Consider the following 25,279-nt stretch of genomic DNA (forward strand, 5'->3'; position numbering starts at 1 on the left):
CACCAAAAAAAAATATATACTATTTTATTCAAAAACCATATAATAGTGGCCATATAATAATATGCAGAGGCTATTCTTACCATACGCGCCGACTTCCGGGGGGGCCGGGGGGCGGCGCCCCCCGTAAAAATTTATGGTTGAGGGGCAACAAAAATGGTTATTACAAGTGGTGTTTTAAAGATAAAACACTTCGCGAAAGAGATTTAGATCATTTAAACGGACTTAAAGAATGCCGAAAGCGAAAAATAGCCTACGGTATGGAAATTTCAAAGTAGATGGTAGAGTAACTTACACTGCTAGAATAGTCACATAACTATTCACTGCAATATTAAGTAAACCAGCTAAATTAGACGCACTATTTTCAACGAGGTTAACAGAACGCATTGTTTTGTTCGCAATGTGTGGGAATTAAATCGAAAACCGATAAAAGAAAAGGTTATGGTTTTGGTTGCAGATATTGCTTGCATTAACGACGTGTCTTACCGCTAATATCACCTAGCCAACCTGACATCATTGTTTTCTGCGTTCGCTAAGGTTTAACATCGACTTCAACAATCATGGAATGTAATTATGTAACGTAATAAGAGCGATTATATCCTACAGTAGGCTTACACGCAAAAATAAAAAAAATCGATCTCTTAAAACAGCTCTTTCCGCTGTTTTGTCTCGTGAGCTTTGCATATTGCTCAACAAGTGCATAAAGTTTAAAATTTACAAGAAATCATTAAATTTGAAAATTAAGTTCGAATCACTGCGAATAAACGCGTAGCCTATTTAAAACTTTTACTTATTCAAATCTTTTACTATTTCAAACTCCGTAATCTACGTCGGCAATGATTTTGCGGCAGTAAAAATGCGTTCATTTTGAAAACTGCCGAGCTGGAGACAACAACTTGTCCCGTGTATAAGCTGAACCTGTCTTTTTGAGGTGAAAATCACTTGCAAACATCTAAAACGAGGTTAATAAAACTGATAGCGGGTTTCCACTCTGCTTGAAATCATGATTTTTTGCGTTTTATTTCGATAACTTCACTGTCTTGATCGTTGTTATTCACTCGAACGAAAAGGAAATGAATCGGCTTGTTTTCCAACTGTTCTAATTATGAGCTAACAATATCAAAATTTTTAGGACTAGGCGTACTGCAAGCGCAAAACTAATCGTTTCAAGCAGCGGTTCTAATAAATTCGGTTTGCGACCTAGGTGTTAATATAAACAAGACACTATGCTTAATCAAAGACTACTTTAATTGAGTAAAATAGCGTTATGGTTATGACGTCATCACCTTTCTCGCCCCCCAAGGTTTTTTGAAAAGTCGGCGCCTATGATTCTTACCATGTATTACCTATGACAGCATGACGTATTCCTTTCTTTTACCTTCTTTTCAACAATGAAGAAAAAGTGCGCAACGGCGCATATGACACTAAAATTGAAACATTTCGACAAAACATTATTAGCTCATGTGTTATGTCAACGGTTGAGATTCTAAGAGATATTGGTTTGACACAGCCCAAAAATGTTTCCGTTTTCTAAACTTGATTCAAACTTAAGGCGACTCAATTAATGTTAATGCTTTATTGTAACGCCCTTTTAATTTGAGCACAACCCAATTTTTTTATGTTTTTTTCAAATAAGAGTTACAGTTTTTGTTTAGATTTTGGAGTATTTTTCAATTTTGCTAGAAATTCCTAAGTCAAATTTTCTTTCAAACTTGCAAGCCTAGTTTAGGGAAATGACTGTTTTGACAAACTACATTCTTGTTAATAACAAATAAGTTTGGTGGCTGGAAAAATAAACAATACTTGTTTATAAAGTTTCATTAATGTATAATTTGAGGGTTTTGGTTGGAATGATTTTAGATCAAGTTTAGTTTCTTGTAGAAGAAATGGTAGCTCATGCAGATACAGAAAAATACAAGCTCTATATACTTAAATGATAAGGGGAGTACTGGTCTAGGTTCACAAGCTATGGCTGCAATAAATAGGAACTAGGTACGGTATACAGTGTGATAATAATGTACTCAGTTGCACCTCTGGATGGCTGCACTGACTGCTTTGTAAAGCACTAAGGAGCAATGCATATCTGTAATGGATACACCACTATAAACACACATTAGCCTATTATTACGTTTGATTTGATAGAGGGAGTCTCTTTGGACTGAAAATCTTCTTTAGATGCTTAATCCTGACAGCTTTGCATAGGCTACTTGTAGAGGCTATAGTATAAAGTTTACTACTGATGCTGAGATTGCTGGCCTGTTCACCAAGATTGAAAAAATGAATTTTCCACTTGTTATTGAAGTGTTGTTGTCTGTGAATGAATAACTGTAATCTATCCACTAAGTGCCACTTAATGGAGAGCTGTCTTAACCACATGTGGACTGATGCGTAGTACATGCATGAGTAAACTTATGCAATAAGAAGGATGACACATATTTTATGGCCTATATAATATATCCTACGAATTTTGACTGCTGACAAAGACGGGTACCGTTTATATAATGCAAACCTTTCAGCAATTCTTTATTTTAATATTTGCAACATTATTATGTTGTGCACTGCGGAATACACTGAACCGAAAAACCATTCAAAAATAAAACTACAGTGAAAATAAAAATTTTCTCTGAAATTAATACCGTCTGGTAGGCTAAGCGAAATGAAAATAGCCGCCGTCCTCAAGTGGTTAAAATGCATTACTCATGTGCACACCAGGAGTGTTATACCAGCGTTGTTTTATCTTATCTTTGCCTCAACTGATCTATTGGGGTGGATAGTGATAGGCACAGGTATGGTAAGTGCTGTTAGACCACCAACAAGTGCTCTGGCACTTATGATTTTGTGACTGACTCAATGTTTATTCATTGAGACTGAATAACCTACTTCTACCAAGATGTGTAGCAGCCCAATTCTTTTTTCATGGCCCAGCCAAACGCAAATTTTTAGTTGTACAGTAGGCCTAGCCCAAACAGCAGCTTACAATCGACTTAAAAAATGTGGTAACAGACAGCCCTAAAATTATCCCAGTCCAGCAACTCTGATTTCATCCGCAAAACGGTAAAAAAACTGACAACCTTGATTTCAATCATTATAAAGTGAAACAGCAAATACAAAAAAATTGCAAACGTGACTTTTCACATTTGTTTCTTGTTTCTTCCTTCCATGGTTTTCACGTTGCCAAAATAATATTACATTATTTCCCAAAATTGCTCTTTAGCGCTTGCTGCGGTGCTTGCTTTAGTGCTAAACTGCGGCAAATTCGCACGAAGTGAGCAAACAATGAAAATATAGGGAACTTTTATTTCGTCTGTTGCGAGAATAGCGCTATACAAAATATGAATAAAATAGCACTATAGCAATCTAGATACCATAACAGACAAGAAGCAGCGAAAGACTATATCAGTCATCGAGTCAGCTGCTTCCCCAGGGCCGGATTTAGCTGATGGGGGGCCCGGGGCACTTTTAGATTGGGGGCCCCCGTGCAAAAAATTTTTTCGCGCCTACTGCGCGACAGACCACCTCTACTACGTCTACAGTACCATTAATCAAGCGCTGCACAGCATTTTGCAGAAACTTCAAAGGCTGAAAAAAAAAAGGTTAACACAAATCACATTTTTTCCACGTAGGAGGGCCCTTTAAAAGTCAAGGAGCCCGGGGCACCTGCACCCTCTGCCCCCCCTAAATCCGGGCCTGTGCTTCCCTGTTCTTAATGTGACTAATGTCAAGCATGGGCAAATTACGCTTTAGTTATCTTTCTAGTTTCCCTTTTGTTACTTTGCCATTGGCATATACACGTTTTGTTTTTTGTTGTGATGGTCAAAAATAAAACATAATAAATGAATTTGTTTGCTTTTATTTCAAGGTGTCTGATTTCCAGTGTTGGGCGCGATAACTCATTTTTCAGTTAAGCGATAACGATAATCGATAAACGAAAAATGCCTAAAGCGATAACGATAAACGATAAATCAAAAAAAAGTTAAGCGATAACGATAAACGATAAATTATCGCCGATAATGTCCGATAACGATAATTTTTTTTCTTGATTAGCGCTGCCCCATCCCATGCAGCACGAACTGTTTTCATCAACATGACGAAAAATCGAACATAATATACTGTAAAGGGACAAAACTTTTGTAAGTTATGCATGAATAGAATCGCAACAGCGGCAGTAGGTTTCGAATCTTCAACCTCTTGATCCAGAATCAAACCACTGAGGTAACCGCCGTGCTTTTAATTATACCTTCAGATACCAGTTGGATGCTTTTATCAATTGAGTTAGGCTACCACTGCCGCTTACGTGCAGTAGGCAAAATAATTAAATCAAATGAAAATACCATAAAAAATTCCAAACTTTGTATTTTGCTTTCTGCAGCGCTGTTTACAGCAAAGTCAGCAATAATTGAAAAAATTCCAAAAAACGCCAAATGCTTGAAAATTTATCAGTAATCTTAAGCGTTATTGGTAGTAAAAATGTGCATACACTGTGAAATCCATCAAGCTTGTGAAATTTGATAACGGATTTGCTTAGCGTCTTATATATAGGACGGCTTTTTTCTCAAAAAGTACAAACACAATTAGGAAAAAAATAATTGTGATATGTTTTTTTAGGTCATAATTATGCAACATTTAAATTTTCCGAAATTTTTTTTAAGTAGCCTACTTTCACTTTCGGCACAAATGGGTTAACGTTTTAAGTTAAATGGCACTTACGCTTTTGGTTATTGTTTTTGGATTAAAGTTATATCGCCAAACTAGAAAAAAATCGATCTTACAGTCTATAACCGTTCTTGTGTTGTTATTGTGTGTGAATTTTGTCTTTTAAACTGAGTTTGTGACGTAACCGCACGTCTCAAGGCAAGTTCTTGCAATTTTAGTTAATCTACTCATCTAAAGATTTAATGCACTTAAAACAGTAAGTTTAATGTTTTGACGAGAGAGATTTTATTTTTTTACGACAATTACTAAAAACTAACACTTCCAACGAAAAAAGAAAACACAAGAATAAAATAGTTGATCGTGAGGTGGCGCGAAAGACCATGTTTCCGATGTAAAAGCGGCCTCGTATTGCGACACTTTCACAAACCACTTGCCAATTTCTGTCGCTTTGCTTCAAAGGAATCTGTACCGCCTGTGCGCTTACATTTTAATTGTAACATTCACTCGCGATTGCCGATTGCAGCAAAACAACAAGAGACTTGTTGCATGCATTTCATTGCATTGCAATTTGCAACTCTAAAAATTATTGTGTTGTCAGGGCCGTCGCTGCAGGGGGCGTGTTCCCTCCCCTGACAACGACCTGTGCATACACACTTCAGGCACTGAAGAAGAACTGGTTTTAATTTTAGTTTCATTAACTAGGTGGCTAGTAAAAATATTACTTTTCATGGTCTTTCCACTTGTGCGTTGATCCGAAATAAAATTTATCGGCGATTAATTATCGGCGATAATCAAATATTGCCTTTGGCGATAACGATAAACGATAACTGAAAAAATAATTGAGCGATAACGATAAGCGATAAAAATTTATCGCCGATAATTATCGCCGATAAATTATCGCCGATAATGCCCATCACTGCTGATTTCCGTGCTTTGTTAGTCCATCAGTTGTTGTGACATTTTGCTGGTACGACCATAACCATTTTAGATTTTTGATAGTTATGGCAATGTTTGGAAATGCAAATAAAAATGGAAATGCATGTGGGATCAGTCACTAAAGAGGGTGAGAGCTTCATCAAAAACATCAGGACATCATCATCTTATCTACCAGCTCATCCATTCCACCACCCACTAGGACAAGAAACAATAACTTAAACTGAATCTCGAACCTCAATCGTCGTAGGCTACTGTGTGACTGTGATGTGCAGTCTGACCATAGAAAGAGATCAACACTTTGCTCTTCTGGACCACATCGAAATGGGCTTTTGCCTTGAGGATAGGTTTCTTTTAAGTCCGGTTTCTTTTAAGTCCGGTTTCTTTTAAGTCCCTTTCTCCATCCTATTTTTTTTATGATGACTGCTCATCCACATCAATATTGGAACTGACAAATGCAATCCACACCACTTTTCATTAGGCTGTCATTTATTACTACATGTGTGCTTCTCTTTGTTTTTGCTTTTTCGCTGTTTGTTTTTTTGGATTTTGTAACCGTGCTAGCCCTGGGTTCGGTTCCAGGTCGGGTCATACCAAAGACTTTAAAAACGGTACCGATTGTGTTGTTTCTCGCATAACGCAGTGAGGATTAATCGGGTAACAATCTGGTGACATATTACCCTCTTCCAATCTGTCTTGAGCCAGCATGGAAGCAGTACAGCTCATAAAATCACATGGAACCCTGTCAAGTAACCCATGTTGATGCGCAATCTGCTGCAAGCGGAGATAGCGAATGATTATTAACCATGCTAACTACAGACATAGGCTATAACCTACCACATGATTTACTATTCAGGAACATTTTAAACCTTTTAAGGTTTTGCCTCCTTTTCCCGTTCATTAACGTGCTGGTAGGCCTATATCGACTATTGTAGGTAGTAGTATCTTTTTTTGTCCCGGACGCGTTAATGACGAAAAGTAAAATGAATGAATGAAAGATCTATGATGAACCAGTGTTCAGTATTGCAGAAATTCACTTGTTAGTATCTGGTAACACTGGCACTAGTGTTGATTTAGGGATTTCCCAAGTCTCATTCTCAATTCCTCTGGCTCTGAGGTCTGAGCCTCTGACTGCAGTCTGCAACCATGCTGCAACTGTCTGACAACTAAGTCAAAATACAGCTAACTAAGCAGAACTTTAACCAAAGCAATCTTCACTTCCCAGTGTTCTCATAGAACTGAATCAATTCAGTTGCCACTTTAAAATTAGTAGCTGGGGGTGAGCAAATCAGAAATGATTGCTATTGTATGAAAAGGAGACAGACAGCAAAATGTTACTTTCATGAAGAAATGAAGCAAAGGAAGATTATGAGTGGAGTGTAAACTAAAAAATCAACAAAATTTGATTCGAAGTTTTACATATAAATCCGTTGTCAAACTTAAGGATAAAATCGGTTTTATCAATAAGCTAAAATAACTTGTTCAATTCAGTTTTGTACACTTGTCAATGTCATACGGTACCTACTATTTTGCCTAATACATAGAATGATGGTCATTGGAATACACTTACCTAGTTAATAGAGTAATTAAAAAGCCTACTTACGCTCTATTAAGCCTGATAAATGGTTGTTATGACATATTTGCATCAACAGGCTTGTCAATGTTCCAAACAAAAAAATGGTGATATTTCATTTATTTTGAGCCTGATGTGACAACAAAGGTTACCTGCCTTGCAAAGTATATATTAATTTAGTTCTTATTTGTTTAATATTATTGTTTCACAATTAAATAAGACATATTTTACAAAAGCACAGCTTCTTTATTATATAAACGTTTATGATATGTTTCAATTACCACAACTCTTTAAGTGTTGATACTTATTTATGTTATTAATAATGTTATTCTTTTTTTGTGATCAATTCATAACTATAGTGATGTTACCATAGAATACACCAGATGAAATATGGCAGTTAGAAGAATTTACTTTTGCGGGAGTATAAGAGGTGGAAGAAATGATCAAGCAATCTACTTTCATCTAATTGAGCATTTGAAGAAATTTGGAAGTGTGCTGACAGAACATGTTGCTTCAAAAAGTCTCTCATCTCAGGGTGAAAAAGAATCAAATTTCAATGGTAAGTTAAATCTTAATTTTTCTCCAATGTTGTTAATAGAAATTTTGCACATACACACTATTGTGTGAGCTGTGTGGTAGAACCTGATTGATGTATTTGTATACTATCCTAAAATATTTTTAATGAGTGAAATAAGTTGCAATTGTAAATGACAGCATGTGTGTGTAGTAATATTTTGCTGATATTGCAAAGCTTGATACATTTTAATAATAATTAGACAGCTAGTTTTGTAGAATGTTTGATATTTGCAAAGGCTGGCAGACAATTTCAGGCATTGTTGACTACAGTTTGGTAGTTTCAGAGATCTACCAATGTCAGGCAATGTTGAAAATATTCACCATTCCCTGAAAATGCTCAATGGTGATCATTAGAAGATATTGCATACCACAGCCGATCAATATAGTTATTGTTGATTGACATTTTTGTTTCATGTACCATAATTTTGTAATGTCAGGTGTAATTTTTTTGCTTTTAAAATTTGTCTAAATGTGTATAAACCCTACTAAAAGCATTACTATATCTGTGTTGCTCTGATCATATTCTACATTCTTGCTATGTTTTTGCCATTATGGTCAGAAATAAAATTACTCCCATAAAATGCTTTATGTCTCTTGTTGCTTTGCAGACAAACAAATTCATGATCGCGATATGGATTGGCTTGTTCAGAGTGATGGTTTGTTAAGATACTATCTTGCATATATACATTTTAATGATTTTATTTAAAGTCTTGCTTGTTTGCAACCCACAGTATGTTACAAAAATTACGGAAAACAAACATTGCTTGTTAAATTTGACCTGTTTATTTTATACAAAACTATTTTATATTTTTGAGCTACTGTATATGTGTTTAGTCTGAAGTGAACACGGGTACACGACAGTTTCCTGTTGTAATAATTGTGACAACTTGATCAACAAGTTTGGCTTTTACCGTTACAGTGATTGTGGCAGAAGTCACCACACCATCATTAGGTGTTGGATATGAGATCGGAAGAGCGGTTCATCTTGGAAAGGAAATTCTTTGTTTATTTCGAGATACATCTCAATGCAGTTGAGTGGTCATAAATTTCTAGTGAAGTTGGTGTCTAAAGAAGGGTAATTGAGTATTTTCATGCCCTAGCAATTTTAAACTCTTCTGTTTGTAACTTTGAAGTAACAATTTTGAAATTGTTACTCATTAACGGGGCCCACGTAACTGGTTCCACGGCTTCTGCAAGTGTGTGAAACTGTCATGATATTTTCCAGTGGCTTTGTCAGTTCAAGAATAATTGAGATTTCCGCAATAAATCGGTTATATCAACTGTAGAGGATATAAAGTACAAGTTAACATGATAATTATTAAATGTATGCTCGACTGCTCGTATCCAAGAAAAATCGTTTACAAAAGCAACTGTTGTTATTGTTACGCTAAATATCTTCAAATACTGGTAGCCAACTGCACGGTGGGAACTTCCAAACTGCCTTTTCTGATTTGCACTTCTATGCTTTAGTGCAGCAGTCAAAGGCAAGACAGTACACACATAGTGATGTATGATCTCTATCTATACGATTTAACGTCTTTACCCCATATTGCGAGGGTTGGACGCCAACGAATGTCTAGCCTACTATGTCCGTCGTCCGATGGCATTTCTCCACGTTACCCGTGACCAGAAAAATGTGGAAAGTGGGTACATGCAAGATGTGCTAATGTCAAGAGAGCCGCAACAAGATTGGCGAAGTGTTTTGTTTGTGGGAAATGCAGTAAAGGAAGGAATGAAGTGGAAGGCCATGATGATGAGTTCTGCCATGGCATCGAAACAGTGACAGACTTCTGTTATCTGGGTGATCGGATAAATGGAAGTGGTGGATGTGAAGCAGCGGTGACAACAAGGGCAAGATTGGGCTGGGCAAAGTTCAGGGAATGTGGGGAAATGTTGTATGGCAGAAAATTCTCACTAAGGATGAAAGGGAAAGTATATCGGAGCTGTGTGCGGCCTGCAATGCTATATGGTAGCGAGACATGGATATTGAGAGAGAGTGAACTGGCAATCCTGAGAAGAACGGAAAGGTCAATGGTGAGAGCAATGTGTGGGGTGAAAACGAGAAGGGAAAAAAGGACTGAAGAATTGTTGGATATGCTAGAGATGAGAGAGACCATAGACCAACTGGCAAGGGCAAATGGAGTAAGATGGTATGGACATGTGATAAGGAGGGAGGAAGGAAGTTTTCTTAGAAAGGCACTAGATCTAAAGGTGGATGGGAAGAGGAAACGCGGTCGTCCAAGAAGAACGTGGAAACAACAAGTGAAGGATGAATTTAAAAAAGTCGGACTGAAGGAGGAAGATGCAAGGGACAGGGTGAAATGGAGAAAAGGGATTAAAACAATTGCTGCGCGGAAACAATCGGCCACCCCCACTAGTGGGGAACAAACCGACGATGGATTATGATGATGATGACCCGGTCCTAAAGGGTCGACGGAAACAAAATCTTCCAATCGCAGATCTTCCCCAATGTTGTCGAGCCAAAAAGCGTTGGCTCGATTTAAAAACTTTTTGTCTGGATTATGCTTTTAATCCAGACAGTTTTTTGTGCTTGTGCTTTTAATCCAGACAGTTTCCAATCCTGAAGCTCGATATCTCTGATCTTACTTTGCTGACTGCAAATAATGCTTCACCGTCATTTGTGTTTTCAGGATTATCAGCGATGATACAAGGTGCGGAATCTGATTCTTTCCACGTTTATCATTACAAAAATTTAGATGAAGCTACATTACGAATTGACAAGCATTTCGAATCATTATAGCAATCCACCAACATATTGCTGTACACAGGGTTTTGTTGGTCAACTAATTATATACTATAAGTATTTTAATTATGAAGTTTTAATTTGATACAAGAATTATTTTAACGTTCATTAGTTTTCACTCAGGCTGCTATAAATGAAAGCGGATCGTACTTGGATCTGAAAGAACAATTTAAAAGTGTTGAGTAGACTCACCGGGCATCCGTGTAGTCAGTGGCGTGCGCAGGATTTTATTTTGTAAGGAAAAAATTTCAATATGGTAGAACAGTATTGGCCAGCACAGGATTGCCAAGTTCCGGTTGGATAAGTTTCGGGTATTGGGTCAAAATTTCAGCTTTCAACATGTTTCTGGTGAGATTTAAAATTTGTTGTTACCTAAACACCCGCCAGATTGTTTGTTTAAAAATGCAAGCCATGGCTCAACGCCTTCCCCTCGTACGCCACTCCCACTGCCTACAGTAGTCGTTTGAAACTAAGCCAGAGGAGGGGGGCTCGCTAGTCCATGCCTTGTACGCCGAAATAGCCGACTGCTTGATTCAACGTCTAAACTTTTTACCAGGCTATTAATCTGAGATGTTGCTTGTTTTTTTTTTCAGGAGAAACAAGTTGTGGTAATTAGTTGCAACCGCCAAATTATGTGCAAGTATTCTACTAAGAACATTTTGCAGTGCCAGACTGCAAACGTTTTTATAAAACATTTCAGAAAACCTCGTACAGTAGTTTTTATCACGAACCCATTCAATGTGACCATTGTGCCGAAATGCAAGAACTCGAAACCTCATAAACATTGGTCGTGAAAAACACGTAAAATTCTGAGGAAACTCGTGTAATACACGTATATTTCTCGTGTTTTTACGAGCCAATGTTTATGGGGAACTGCTTTCAAGTTTTGCAGAGAAAGACATAACCTCACTCCATACAGCTCGATTATGCAGGGAATCTTTTTGTTGATTTTCGATTGGATGCATTTATTGTTTGTGTACCGTCATTTTTACTAATTATGTGATATTTCTGCTATAATCATATCTTGCTTAATAAAACAGTTCTGGCAAGTAACATACAAGCTGCAGTTGTTTTGTCATCAGCCGAGTTAAAGTCTATTCACGTTCATTGCATGCTACGCTGAGTTTTCTAGTTTATTGATGAATCTGTTCTTCTCCGGGCGATGGCAGTGCTGTGCCAAAAAGGTTTAAATTCATTGGTTGGTGTCATGTTATTTGACATGTATGGTTTCACAGCTAAATTTGCAACTCTACCATGTGGAGGAAATCAATCACTTTTTACATTGATCCAACGTCTGTGTAACAAGGGACATTCCCAGCCAGCAAATCATTCTCGTTTAACATTTATTTAACGTCTGCAGAAGTTGAATCAATGTAAAATAAGACTGATTTGGCAGCATTGATGTAAATAAGCCACCACTACCTGAGACTAACCTGTCACGGCATAATGATTAAAAATCGCTATATTAAACTTGGCTTATACTATACAACGTGTGTTTAATATTTATTCCGTTGATTGAAGCGCTGCAAAGACAGCAAGCATTATAATGGAAAAATTCATGACGTAATTCTCACCGGCGTTTTACTTGGCGATCGTCGATGCAAACTTTACCAACAAAATGCTGAGGTTTAATGCTGGAAAAGCAATGATTCATTGTGATAAAATAAGATAGTATGAATTCCATTTTGAGGTCGAGTGATTTGATTTTTGCATTTGACAAAAGGAACACTTTCCAACAACAATGGAAATGTACATAGCATCCGTACATCTGCGTGACGTCATGCTAATCGAGATGATTCCCATGTAAATTAACGATAAAACAATACTACTTTACAAATACTCCACCGAATTAAAAACATCAAACGGGCTCACCCAGCCAGCAAAAGTTGCGACGTTGAAACGATGTAAAACGGCAACTTTTGCTTACTAGGCAGTTCTGAGCTAGATAAGCAAAAGGAGGTAGGGAGCACAAACTTACAGCAGTCTTGGTAAATTACAACATAGTTACAGTAATTGATAACAAAATTACACTAATGGTAACATCAACAATTAACATCGCTGGGTTCCGCTCATGTTTGAGGGCTACACCTTTGATGGTGATTCAACTATTAAGTGTATTAGTGTTAAAATAGTTTATTTTCACTTGGAGGACAATTAGATGGCGTACTCCTCTACAAGTTCTTTGACAACAATGATTGAGCAACTGGTTTAGTTTTGGAGTAGAAAAGCTGACCAAGGTGGAAACTTTTTTTTATACCCAGCTTACAAATTTTAGGAATCGCAACATTTTTGGTGGTAAAAATTATGGATTGCATTACAAAAATTTAATAAGGCGATTATTTCCCACTGTAAGTGCCAGAATCACATCACTTTACTGGCTTAAAAAGTTAACTCCGGATTGACTCAGTGCACACTGCACAGCTACGTGGTTTTGAGTTAAGAATGGCTCTCGATAGATCGACGGCCGAGAGCGCTCGGTTGTGTCTCCAGCAAACAAGCCCAGGCACGTTTGAATGTGGACACAGAGATTGGCTTCCTTGCCTTCTTGTCCTATACTTCTTTTACCAGGCATAAGCTAAGATACGGAAAAACAATGAATTGATTCCCCTAAAGATATGAGAAACAGCCAAAGCCTAGCTAATGTAGCTATGCAGTTTGAGAGGCATCATTCCTTATACAACAAAAATCCGTCATTTTTACTTTGATTCATTGTCTGCAGACGTTGAATCAATGCAAAAATCACGTACTTTGCTGTCAGGTCACTGGCACAAAGCATAATCACAAGGCATGAAGCGGCAGGCGAAAGCTTGCAACACAAACATGTTATGAAGCGACTGAATCAAGATTTGACTTCATTTATGCTGATTCCACGTGGCATTGTCAACAGTAAATGTTAGCCACGATTTAGTGCTCGAACAGACGCAAAAAAAATGCATTACGAAATAAGCACTAAAAATGATTACTTTTTTATAATTAGGTAAGTTTGCTCTTCTTGAGTAGGCTACAACACGCATTAAAAAAGGATCAAAACCTTTTAGATTATGGGTTCTTAACCAAGAGTGTACGCACCACCGAGGGGTGCGAGAATGCTGAATCATTAAGATTATTATAAAATGATATAAATTAAATAGCTATGTCTGTTCAACGGACTTCAATAGACATTCTGGGTAGAAGGCGACTGTTACTTTTCAGCCATTTTAAGAAGAGATTCGAGAACTGGTTGATGGTTTTAAGGTGGTGCCAAGGCAAAGGTTAGGAAACCACGGATTTAGATGAAGTCGTGCGCAAGAGAAAAATTGTGCTAGAATATCACTTTCATGCCATCTGGAAATTCAATATATGTGGTGTACTGATGTCTCCTGCTCTCAACATAGGTTGTTACTTCGTGATATTCGAAAACAAATAACTCGGCACATGGTTGGTTACCTAGAGGTAGCCATGCTCGGAGCATAACCTACAAAAGCTATGTTGTTTGACACTGCAGCTGAAATGAACTGCTGGTCAGATCACCGTGTGACAATTTTATGCGATTGGTAAGCATAAAAGGAAAAACCAACAAAATAGTTTACCACTTCAACAAAACTACACAATGACATGTCACTACGAAAGTAAAAATAATATATACAATATCATGCGATATGGTGTGTGAAAGCTACATTGCTTCGCTTTGACATTTAAACATTGTTCAAAATATACAAAAGTTGTTGGAAGTGATCTGTCATAATTACAACATGCATTTGCGCATCTCGGTACTACACCTCGGTGAAATGTGTTAAAAAGATCCGAAAACATGCATTTATGGTAAATTATACATTTATACAATGTAGGAAAACGCTAGAACTGGTTGTTTGCATACATCTTTCCTCAAAGCATCTTTTTGCAATCTCCACACAAACAGTAGGCGATGTTTAGTTCGACGAATTGACACAGAACAAAACGTAGGGCATTTACTCAGTTAGCAAAATTTGCCATTTTTTATTGATTCAACGTCTACAGACGTTGAATCAATAAAAAAATGACCGATTTTGCTGTCTGGGTAACCCAACACGATAAAAACAAAAAATCAGCTCCGATGCAGAAATATGTTCATTTCATTAGTATTTAGACTTAATGACAAAACAGTTAAAGACAATCATACAAAGTCTCCTGTATTTAGTTCCCATGAACGTGAACGGTGTCAGATTGCCATTGTGACACGAATAAGGCATTAGAAAAGTTGGGGGAGAGGAGGGTCCAGTTTGTCAGTTAAATCTAACCAATGCTACTTTGCTTGTAAAAATATTGTAAATTTGTAGTGTTGAGTTTTTACGGGTCATAATGAACAAGATTGGTCCATCGTTTGTTGCACAGGTCTATACCCAGATGCATGGGGCTACACAACAAACATTTCACTATTTGGTGAGGACACTACAGTCGGCCGAGTATTTGGAGAGATTATTTACTTTACATGGGGGGAGGGTCTTGTTCGTTGTTTCGGAGATATTTCTAGGGTACTTTTATCAATAAAAAAAAAGCATCTTCTGTTTACCCACCATCGTTGCCATCGGCAGCGAGCAACAACAAGATGGTTTAATTTGGAGTCTGTCAAAGGCAGAAGAAAACAAGTCGCTTCAAAAATACAACACACGGCAAAAAATAAACAAGCAAATGGCGTCGTTGAGTACAATACAAATGGTGTGAAACATAATTATTAAAACGGGATAATACGCGATTGGCGTTATAGGTTCATTGATTGTATTTACAAGTATAAGCATTAGTGCTAAATATTAGCTACACTGGTAACCTTAGCTTGGTGGAGTCGGGCTTCGATTGTGGCTGGAACGGGGCTGTGGAGCTGCACCACCACTACTCCGTGGAGGAGCAGGGTACATCTCACTCAGGGTGAAAACTCCTGGAGGAGCAACCGTTCCCCTAACAATGACAGGGTTTGTCGATGTCGTTGCGCTCACTAAAACAGAAGTGTCCTGCGCTGGACTTGAACCCACACCTGTAGTTTCTCGGACTGCCAGCCGTCGACGCATTTGATCAGTGGATAAAGTACATAATGGCGACGGCATGGGATATGCGCTTGAGCTTGCGGAGCTACGTCGCGCTGGCGTCCGTATTCCCAGAAGAGCTAGAGTGGCCTCTACGGGGTTTATGGTCTGTGGTTGACTTCCGGAAACCGCTGCTTGCACACTGCTTACGAGTGGAGGCGGCATAAAACCAATAACAGTTTGCTGTAGAGCTTGTTGTGACAGAGTGACAGGCTGCGAGGAGGGAATATTTTGAGAGCTAGTTGCACTTGACGGTTCTGCAGTTTGTGCCAGTCTGACCACTCCGTCGGCTCCCATCACTTGAATGAATCTCGGTCCCAAGTAATTGGAGATGGAAGTTGGAGGTTGCTGAAACTGTGACACCGACTGTCCGGTAGCTGGATGGGACAGGGACTGGCGGATTCGCGGCGGCGTTGGAGGCGAAGACTTGCTTGTCGAAGGTTGTCCGAAAAGAGCAAAGGCCCCAGGCCGATCTTTCACGGTGACGCGTTTTCTGACGGGCTCTGCAACAGTTAATTTTTTACCAAACATCAAAGCAAGTTGGTGTAGTCCGCACAAAACTAACATTGTGATCCAGTGTAAAGGCGTGATTATATAAATGCAGCCTTTGAATTGGTTACAAGCTGCAATTTTTCAAAAAATTGTTTACAACTTATCAAACATTAATACTTTACTGGCATCGGCAAGCAGCTGGATAAAACATATTGTCTTAATCATTAACGGGTAGACTAACATTTGAGAAACTGTTAGAACGAAGCCGCATTATCAACCCATTGGAGTGCTGCAAAACGTTTGGTATCTATCATTAAACAAATATTTAATGGGACCACAATTAGACAGTGATACGAAAATGTTTCAACAGAAACGAAGAAGGCTACTTTAAGAAAAAATAACATATTAAATTGAGGATAAACTGCGGATCTCGTCCTAAAACAAGGGAGGGGCGGTGGAGCTAGTCCGTGAAGAATTGAACGATAATTCGTCTTAAAACAGTAACAAAAAGCATCGCTTCAAAAATTTGCAGGGAAATACCGGATGTATCATCAGATTATACGAGTGCTTTAAGTTATACGAAGGAAAGCTGTTGAGATTGAGCATTCAAGTGCAAACACACATACCTTCAATTAATGGTTAGATAACGCAGTAAAAATAAAACAAAACGATTTAATGCTACCTATCAAAGCAGACAAACGCTTTTTACCAAGCACAGTGCATCGTGCAGTTTCCGCAATCCGCAACGAAGCTTGAAAATTATTAATGTACTTTTAAACCAACTTCTTGAGGTGGAAAAAGAGTATGAAGCGGTTAAAAGAAAATTATGTGCGGTATTGATTATCTTCATTTGCGTAAGTGGGATAATCAGACACCTGAGTTCTATTTTACAAAAGCTCAAGCGTTGCGTTGTTGTTGGCAAGAAAGAGCGGTAAGATAAAGTTGGCATGACGTCACACGGCATTGAAGTTACCTTGATTATCAGAGGTGGATTTCCTCTTACGCACTCTGCTATGCTTGACTGCATCGGCGTTACCTTCAAATACATTGTCGCTTGTACGCAATTCTTCTAGTTGTTCTCGAACTGTTTTCTTCACTCTTGCCCCCATGTAGCATTTGCGCAATTGCGAAACTGCAAAAACATAATAAAGTGATGCATGTCATATGAACTGTACTTAATGTGCTCTTGTTAAACAGCGTTAACAGCAAAAGAGATCTATGAGTCTGTGGGCAGCCAAGCTTGCTTCGTACCTGAGAACGTAGAATAAACGTCAAAGTCGTCACATTTTCAAGAGCTTTATTGCAAAGCAAAATCAACAGACGAATGTTCTCACACACCTTGAGGTTTACCAAATTAAAACAAATGCCAGAAAAGGCGTAGCCTTAAACAATGATGCAGAACAAAATGTTTTGCTTTTCAAGTACTCGAAAGCAGGGTTGCATTCCTGGGGGGAGGCTCGGGGCTCAGTCCCCCGAAATAGGAAAAAGCTGGATGAAGAGGGGCTCTGAGGGGGCGTATTTTCAGCTTTTTTGACTGAACATTGAATAACAACTTATCGGTTGAGTGGTGAACAGCTTTCTTATAACAGAACTACGGATATAGAACTACTTTCTTATAACAGAACTACGGACAGTAAAGTATGATTCTTGCAAACAGGGTAGAGTAAGAAGAAATGACAACAGATATTGTGGTTATTTTATTATTGTGGATGTCTGCATGTGATGTGATTCTTCCATTGAATGATTTTGCCCACTTGCAGCTTATACTCTGTAAGTGTAATCTATAGAATTCTTTAAGATTGAGAGAAAATGGTTTCACTTAAGCTTATTTGAACCAAGATTTGATTACTTTCACATCTGACGATGCATCTATAACAATGGCGGATCCAGCGGGGAAATCGTCCCCTAAAACGCAGAAAGTTAAGCCTATTTGGAAGGTTGGATAAATGTAGACTTGCACATCAATTGTGTTTTGTTGAAGTAGCTAAGACTACTTCTGGATTCGCCTTTGGTCTGTAATGCTGGAAACCATCAATAGCGCAGTTGGGTTCTATATGAAAGAAGTGGGCAAGACTATTTCCGAACACAATTTGTGGCATTGTTTGAACCACCGGTTAAAATTAACCGTATTTGGTGCAATACATTCTATAGACGGATTTTATCACTAAGGCATTTTTGTGACAAAATTTACATCCCGTAGTTGCATTGTGAACCGTGCAGCATTGCAACAGTGTTCAATGTCGAGTTTAGAAAAGTGGATGATATTTTTAGTGTGCGTTAGATTGCGTCCTGACATCGTGCTGTTAATGCTCTGTGAAATAGTTTCCCAGCAGGCTATTGTATAAATATTTTACAACCTTTGCACAAAGGAAAATATAAGGGAAATAGATCGGGCTATGTTCAGAGGTCTCTGCATCAAAATGACCACAATTCGTACAAGATCTGGCGCTTTTTAATGATGTTTTTTTTTCGGCAGTCAGCGCTTTTGTCAAAAGTTCTCTAAACCGGGAGTACATAGCCTACTTCGTAGGCCTAGTAGCAAATCGTCACAATAACCGGACGGGTAATTCTCTATTTCAACTAAAAAAGCTGTTCAGCTACAAAAGTATTTGTTTGAAGAAGTTAACTCGAGTCCTGGAAGTGAAGAAAACTACTCCTTCAGTTGGACCAGTTCTAAGTTTGACGTAGAGACTATGCTTCTTTTGAACGTAATCAGTTTATTGAAAGTCTGATCGACAACATTGGAAACAGAATGATGGACACCAAAAATGAAAATTCTGTCAAGTCCTTGGAAACTATTGCACCAGAGTTATGGCCTGCTGCAATCGAAGTTCCATGGCAAGAAGGGGAGCAGAGCAAAGATTACGAGAAATCGAGGGGAGATGTCATGTTAAGCTTCTATTTCCGATTGTACGTTAACTGTCTAATTGTACTGTCCTCTTGCCTACGCCGATAACTTGCAGCATGTATACTTTGCCTACAACAAAACAGCTAAGTTTTAATAGAACCCCAATTTTTTTTTTTAGGAAAACACCCTTGCTCGAGAGATACTTTGAAGTGGCTGAACACTTTTCTTCAAACACTTCAGGGTTGCGTGGTAGTTTTGTCTTTTGTTTAAATTTTGTGTCAGTTATTTTCAAGCATAAATAACCACATACAAGCTAGCGACTTTACATCCATCTCTGGCGCTTTACTCCTCTACTGTGCTTCTCTGCGGGGATTCTTAAAACTCCATTGGCAATAAAAGTCAGTCTAAACCTGGTTTGAATATGATGTACAGTTTGGTCTATTGATATAAATAAGTTTTTTATTGTTTCTAATTCCACCAAAAGAGCAGAAATTGGCCACACCTGTCCTACCGTAACCTACGTAACCTCTTTGTACCATATGTGAGAGTTCACATATTCAAATGAACAAAACCTGCAATACCCAAAATATGGTAGGTGAGTTACAAAAAGGAGTTGGTGTTTTTCATAGAAAGTATACACAGTATTAATCACGCAAGCAATTGACTTAGGGTTTAGCGACAGTTGTAAGTGTCCAAAACCTTTAGAAGTTTTTATGAAAAATTAACGTTTGTCTATGTCATCGCCACCAATGTCTATGGCTAATGTGTTGCATTTGTGAAGTGGACAATTGACACAATGACCCAGCTACAGTTAAGTAGGGTAAAAAATAATCAGTCACTGTTTTGTAATGAGAGTACAAGGTGAGCTTGGTGAATACAGCAAAGAGATTTATTGTCGTTAATTCAATCCAGGTAGAACAGCTTTACACCGCAAAGGCACACAGGCTCAGTAAACAGCAATTGCGTGCGCGCGATAAACTTGTATGCAAATGAAGTCAGCCTCGTGTAGAGAACGGAACGAGATGCCGTTTCATCTTACCTTTTTTCTTTATGTATCGCCACCCAAGCGAGCTGACACAGCTAGATCATTTTATTTGACGTTTGCGCAACACCGCATGACATTGAAAAGACGCATAAAAAGCAAAGCACGTTTAAAACTATCGCTATCATGGCAATGTACACAATTCCACGAACTGCTATTCACAATACATGGAATTCAGCTCATAAATGGAATGGACAAAAACACCTCCAAGTGACCCTAACAACAGGCTAATAAAGTTCTGACACTTCAAATTTCAACAATTCAGATACGCTTCAAGAGGTAGGAATTATATTTTGATTCATACCATCATGGCATTGGCATCAAACTTTGCGTTGTATATACCGACTTAACCTTAAGCAAAAAAAAAAAAAAAAAAACAAAAAACAACGTGAAACGGATCCGATATGTGTCAACTTATTTTTCAAAACAATCGAACAGTTATCGTGAGTTCCCGTGAAAATTACAGTAGCAAAGGTGTTTATCAGCAGTTGTGATGAGTTTTTAGCTGAAGTTGTAAAATGTTTTTTTTTCTTTTAATTTCATTTTTTGTTATTAACCTGTTCAGAAAAATACTACACACTACGTTCGTGTGGTATACCGCAGCAACAAGGAGAAAAAAGATAGCAAAAAATTTGAAAGTTTAAAGTGTATGGTCGCTAGTCGTTTGGGTACTAAGGTACTTGCTTACAGTTAGAATTAATGAAGAATACAGTATTTGCAGCAAGTCTCAATCAAGCGTAGCAGCAAACACGAAAAACGTTGAAATTCATTAATTCAGGTGGCATTAATGTGACTGTGTGACAACACCTGTTTTGAAAACGAATCTACTTTGCTGAAGACCATACTTTATAATTATTCAGTTGAATCCATCAATCATTGTTGTTTGTAAAAAAGTGACATTGGTTATGATGCTAATTCAGATCCACACTGAAAAAAAAGTTTTGACATTTTTACCGATTGTACGTCATAAATCGTCACTTTGTTAAAAATAAAAATTAATGCGGAACACCAAGAAAAGAGATGATCCAGTAGTTTAATGACATGACGTCAAGCCTACGTCAAAATTGTTTCTTGCTCAAATGCTCAATGGACCTTGTGAAATTCTGATGAACAAGTTTCTCAGAACCGTCCCTCGAACAAACAGGAACGGCTTCTTTCTCAAACCCAACGTCATAGTCAAATCGCGCGCGAAAGAACAATAGCGCAGATCACAATAACCATACATTCATTTGGAATGGACCACGGAATGAACATGTTAATATGAGTCGAAAAAGGCTGAGACTCTACTTCACCGGGAATTTCCGTCGCCAGTCGAAACTTGTGTGACACCTACGCGACGTCAGCAGTACAAAAAACAAACAAAAACCGAAACTCTCCGCAGTGGAAGTGACAAAGAGTTAAAATATGATGAACCAGACAGACGTTGAACTCATTTGGAAAGGAAAGGGCTCGTGTGAGGCGAGTTTTTGCTGATTGAAGCAAGCTGTTCTTGCTGAGCAAACTAACTGTCAATGCAGGCTATGCTTCAACCTGAAACAGTTGCTTTAAGTAGGCCAAAGTTTACAGGAGTTAATGTATTCTCACAAAAGCATTTCCAAGGGGAAGAGCAAGTGTTTATGTGAAGACCAATTTGAGTTGTATTTGCAAAAACAAACCAAATCTTCAATGAAAGCCTGTGGTATGAAAATGTAAAACTGCAGTTGTGAGGTACATTCGATTATTTGTAGTAGGTGTGGCGGTGTCCGTCAACTAGATTAGTTGAGTAAAAAAATAACTGTCAAAGCAGATAAAAAGCCACGTTTAGTAGTTTGCTTTATGCAACCAGAAAAATAGAGCTTTTTTACATTGATTTAACGTCAACGTTGAATCAATGTAATGACTAATTTTCTAGCTGGATAGCTGGCCAGTCACTCAGTTTATTGCCGGGTTGGCAATAAGCCAAAACGTTTGAGTCGTGGCGGCCATTTTGTTTTTTCGCTAGTGACAAATCAGTAACTCTGTTTGTTGACAAAGGATGTTAACTCACTGTAAACAGTAAGAAACGGAAAAGTAGCATCCTTGGGAAGTGAATGAATAGACAATAACTACCCTCATGTTTCATTAGTAAGTAATTTAATTGAAAATTCAGCTGGACTCGGACGTATCTATTCAAAAATTTAGTGCTTCAGCACATAGCTCTACAGGTTTACATTTGTTAAAGAAAGTATTTGGCTTCTTTAGGTACTGTCAAGCTAGAACTTTTAATTGCAAGCTTATATAAATCGAAACCATTTTGTTGTTGTATACTTAAAGAAACAACAAAGATTTAAACATGGAGTCCTCTTGAAGTAAGTCTTGTCTTTTGTATATGTGTAAGATCAGTTGTTAAATTAAGACTGCTAAAGTTCTTAGTGATATTGTGTAGTTCAAACAACACTTTTAAAAACATGATCTATGCTGCTTTTGCTATGTGTTGCAGGGGAACTCAAGAATGCCCTACCATCAAAAACTCCCAGATAGAAGTAAGTATAATTTAAAGCAAATTTTTTTGGAAGATTTATAACTTAATGTGATGTCTCCTTGGGCAGACAACAACACAGTATTTCGGTACATGTTTGGTATGGATTGAAAACGCTTGCAAATCGCTTGAGAAAATTGTTAGTGCATGATTAACAATGTCTCTCATCACATATGTTAAAATGATTTGGAAATATATTCTTATTATGCTCATCCCTGCAGTGTTGTTGTGCCTTGCCGGTCTGTGGTACAAAAAGGCAAACTTTCACTCGAAACTACTTGTTATAGAAGTGTACGAAATACATCTAATTTACAGCTAAATTCTTAAAATGACTGCTAGCCTCCTAGAACTTATTTCTACCACTCAAAAATGTTTTTTCAAAAGGTTGGGCTTGCCCGTTTAAGAATAAAATAAAGCATGGGCAGATTTTTTGATTTTAAGTTTTCAGATGAGAACAGACAAGGAGGAAAGGAGCATCGATTGTATTTACAAATTAGTTTTAGAATCTGCTACTCCGCACTTGTATTAAAATTTGATAAACAAATTGTGTCTTAATTGAAAAAATTTTGCAACCTAAGAAACATATCATCCATACTGATATTTTAAAAGTGTTGTCGCAATGGTTCTAGCTAGTGAATACTGATGAGTTGAACAAAAAATTATGAAGTTAAACAAAATGAGCACAACAATGAGGTAAACAACTGAAGACTGAAAGGTATTCAAGTTGAACTTTCCCAAGTGAATGTTGGTAAAATTAAAAGCAAGAAATTAACTAAAGTTTTAATCAGAAAAAGAATTGTGTACGAAATACATCTAATTTACAGCTAAATTCTTGAAATGACTGCTAGCCTCCTAGAACTTATTTCTACCACTCAAAAATGTTTTTTCAAAAGGTTGGGTCAAGTTGAATTTTCCCAAGTGAATGTTGATAAAATTAAAAGCAAGAAATTAACTAAAGTTTTAATCAGAAAAAGAACAAGCACAGCATTGAAAAATTAAGAAAAAGAAACCATGGTTAAGACATATTATTTTAAAAGTTTAATAGTGACTGTGTTTTTTGGCCATTGAAGAGCTAATCATATTGGCTTATTTACTATTTTTTCAATTGATAAAATTTCCAACTCTCAAACAGCTGTATGTTACTAGAAAATTGGCTTGGGAACTTTAAAATCACACAATAAAATGATTCAAACATGACTCTATTAGTTGAAAAGTAATGTAACAATATACCCTATTACTGAATGTGGGAGAATGATGAAATAAAGAAATCTTGAGCTTACACCAACTATTTTCTTGTACAGTTGATAAATTTTGGATTTTGTTTAGTCTTGTTGTGATGATACAATTTTTTGATTGGCAAAATGTTTCTTTGAAATGATGAGGTATGAGTTTGTGTGTTTCATAGAAAACTGTTCCCTTTTCAACTTTGATCATTTTTACTTTATGGTGAGAAGTGACTGTTGAGGATACTGGTTTTTTGGAGCCAACATGTATTTCTTAAACTTAAGCTGATTTGAAAATAACCATTTGGTTAGGAGCAAAATGGATGAAACGCTTGGTTAATCTAATGAACAAATAAAGAGCCCAAAATGCAGATACTAAACTCATCTTTAGCAAACGTTTTGAACTAACTGTAACCTAAACTGTCTTCATTTTCAGTGGTATAAATGTGTGCTGAACATAAGTTTAGCATATACATTTTGGGTTCTTTATTATTTGATTAAATTAACCTTTGGGTTAATTTTCAGAAAATTGCACATGTTATCTGAACAAGATCGGAAACAACTTATTTTTGTGAATCATGAAAAATATGAAAACCTTTTTATCTAAAATAATTGTGATATTTATCACACGATGTCAAAAGTAAGCCATCTGCATTCAAAGAAGCAATATAACTGAAAGGCTTGTGAATCATTTGGCTTTTTATCGTACGCCTGTTTGTTGCTGTTTTCTTCTCGGTATAGTCATCACCCATTCAGAAATAATAGCCGAGTAAGACTACCTTTCATAATGCAAACTGCTTTCTATAGTGTTACTGATAAACTATGCTATGCTGTTTGGTCATCTTTGTAAACTTGCCAAAATACTTATCCTGTGTACAAACTTCTATATACGCTTAAAGTAGAAGGCTGTTTTAAGAAAGAAAGTTAAAAACATCATGAACAGTTCACAGCATAGGGTGCCTTTGGTTCAGATCAGCTAGACTTAGAGACTAGGTTTATCAGCCAGGATATGGTACGATGTATTGTGGTGTACGGAGCGAACTTACGATTATTTGTAGTAAATTGAGAGGATTTTTTTTGCACTTTTTTGTTTTGAAGTGTTGTTAAACCATTGCATGCGATACAGAAAAGACTTGCTCGAAATTAATAATCGACTGACACAGAGTAAACCAATATAGAGCCTTGAGCTCACTACGGGCCACAGCACACCCGGAGGTGGAATGACACCACGTGCCTTTCAAATATCTGATCTTAAACTTAGAAAAGTCTTGAAAAGTTTTCATTAAACTACCAGTAGATTACTTTATCAATTGCGCGGCAGCTACGACGACAATTTCCGTCAAAAACAATACTTTAGAGGTTTGAAACATTAATGGAACTGAAGAATTATTTCTTGTCCATAATTGTTGCAAAATACGATTGTTAAGGAGTTACGCTTTATTGAATCGAGTGGTTGAGGCCGAGCAATGAGCATTAAAATCACTGAACCATGCCAAAACTCAAGAACTACGTAACATTCAAATTTTCCACTCAGTTTGTGACGCACATCGACTACGACTCAAGCTTGGCGGAATGGCGGCCGAGCGCTGATAGTGAAGTTCCAACAAAGCTAACAAACTATCATCAATGAAGGTTTTAATTGACG

The 25,279-nt window shown here is 37.4% G+C and overlaps 2 protein-coding genes across 3 annotated transcripts in view; one reads left to right on the forward strand and one right to left on the reverse strand.

Annotated features, from left to right (window-relative positions):
• The first annotated feature begins 7,520 nt into the window (after positions 1 to 7,520).
• Positions 7,521 to 11,933, forward strand: LOC145786986 (putative 2'-deoxynucleoside 5'-phosphate N-hydrolase 1). 2 transcript variants are annotated; one of them, XM_082598737.1, is made up of 5 exons: positions 7,521 to 7,715; positions 8,341 to 8,388; positions 8,652 to 8,762; positions 10,384 to 10,404; positions 11,090 to 11,933. In XM_082598737.1, exons 1-5 carry the CDS (start codon positions 7,547 to 7,549, stop codon positions 11,110 to 11,112), a joined length of 372 nt encoding a protein of 123 aa, XP_082454863.1. In that variant the 5' UTR covers positions 7,521 to 7,546; the 3' UTR covers positions 11,113 to 11,933. The 2 variants fall into 2 exon arrangements, with proteins under 2 accessions (XP_082454863.1, XP_082454862.1); XM_082598736.1 differs by lacking the exon at positions 11,090 to 11,933 and having other exon boundaries at positions 10,384 to 11,080.
• A 3,347-nt stretch (positions 11,934 to 15,280) lies between these two features.
• Positions 15,281 to 25,279, reverse strand: part of LOC145786148 (uncharacterized) — a 51,617-nt gene continuing 41,618 nt past the window's right edge. Inside the window, exons 14-15 of the mRNA XM_082597799.1 lie at positions 16,998 to 17,156; positions 15,281 to 16,035 (exon numbers count right to left, since the gene is read on the reverse strand). Coding sequence (XP_082453925.1) covers positions 15,281 to 16,035; positions 16,998 to 17,156 — 914 coding nt within the window. The remainder of the gene's footprint in view (positions 16,036 to 16,997; positions 17,157 to 25,279) is intronic.

This window comes from Aplidium turbinatum, chromosome 17 (assembly GCF_918807975.1).
Source record: "Aplidium turbinatum chromosome 17, kaAplTurb1.1, whole genome shotgun sequence".
Taxonomy (NCBI): domain Eukaryota; kingdom Metazoa; phylum Chordata; class Ascidiacea; order Aplousobranchia; family Polyclinidae; genus Aplidium; species Aplidium turbinatum.

Bases quoted from the DNA above. Each gene is read 5' to 3' on its own strand.
- LOC145786986 (XM_082598736.1), top strand. From the start codon at position 7,547: ATGGCAGTTAGAAGAATTTACTTTTGCGGGAGTATAAGAGGTGGAAGA. The intron at 8,389-8,651 runs GTTTGTTAAGAT...TTACCGTTACAG, and splicing joins TTGGCTTGTTCAGAGTGATG to TGATTGTGGCAGAAGTCACC. The intron at 8,763-10,383 runs GTTGAGTGGTCA...TTGTGTTTTCAG, and splicing joins TCGAGATACATCTCAATGCA to GATTATCAGCGATGATACAA.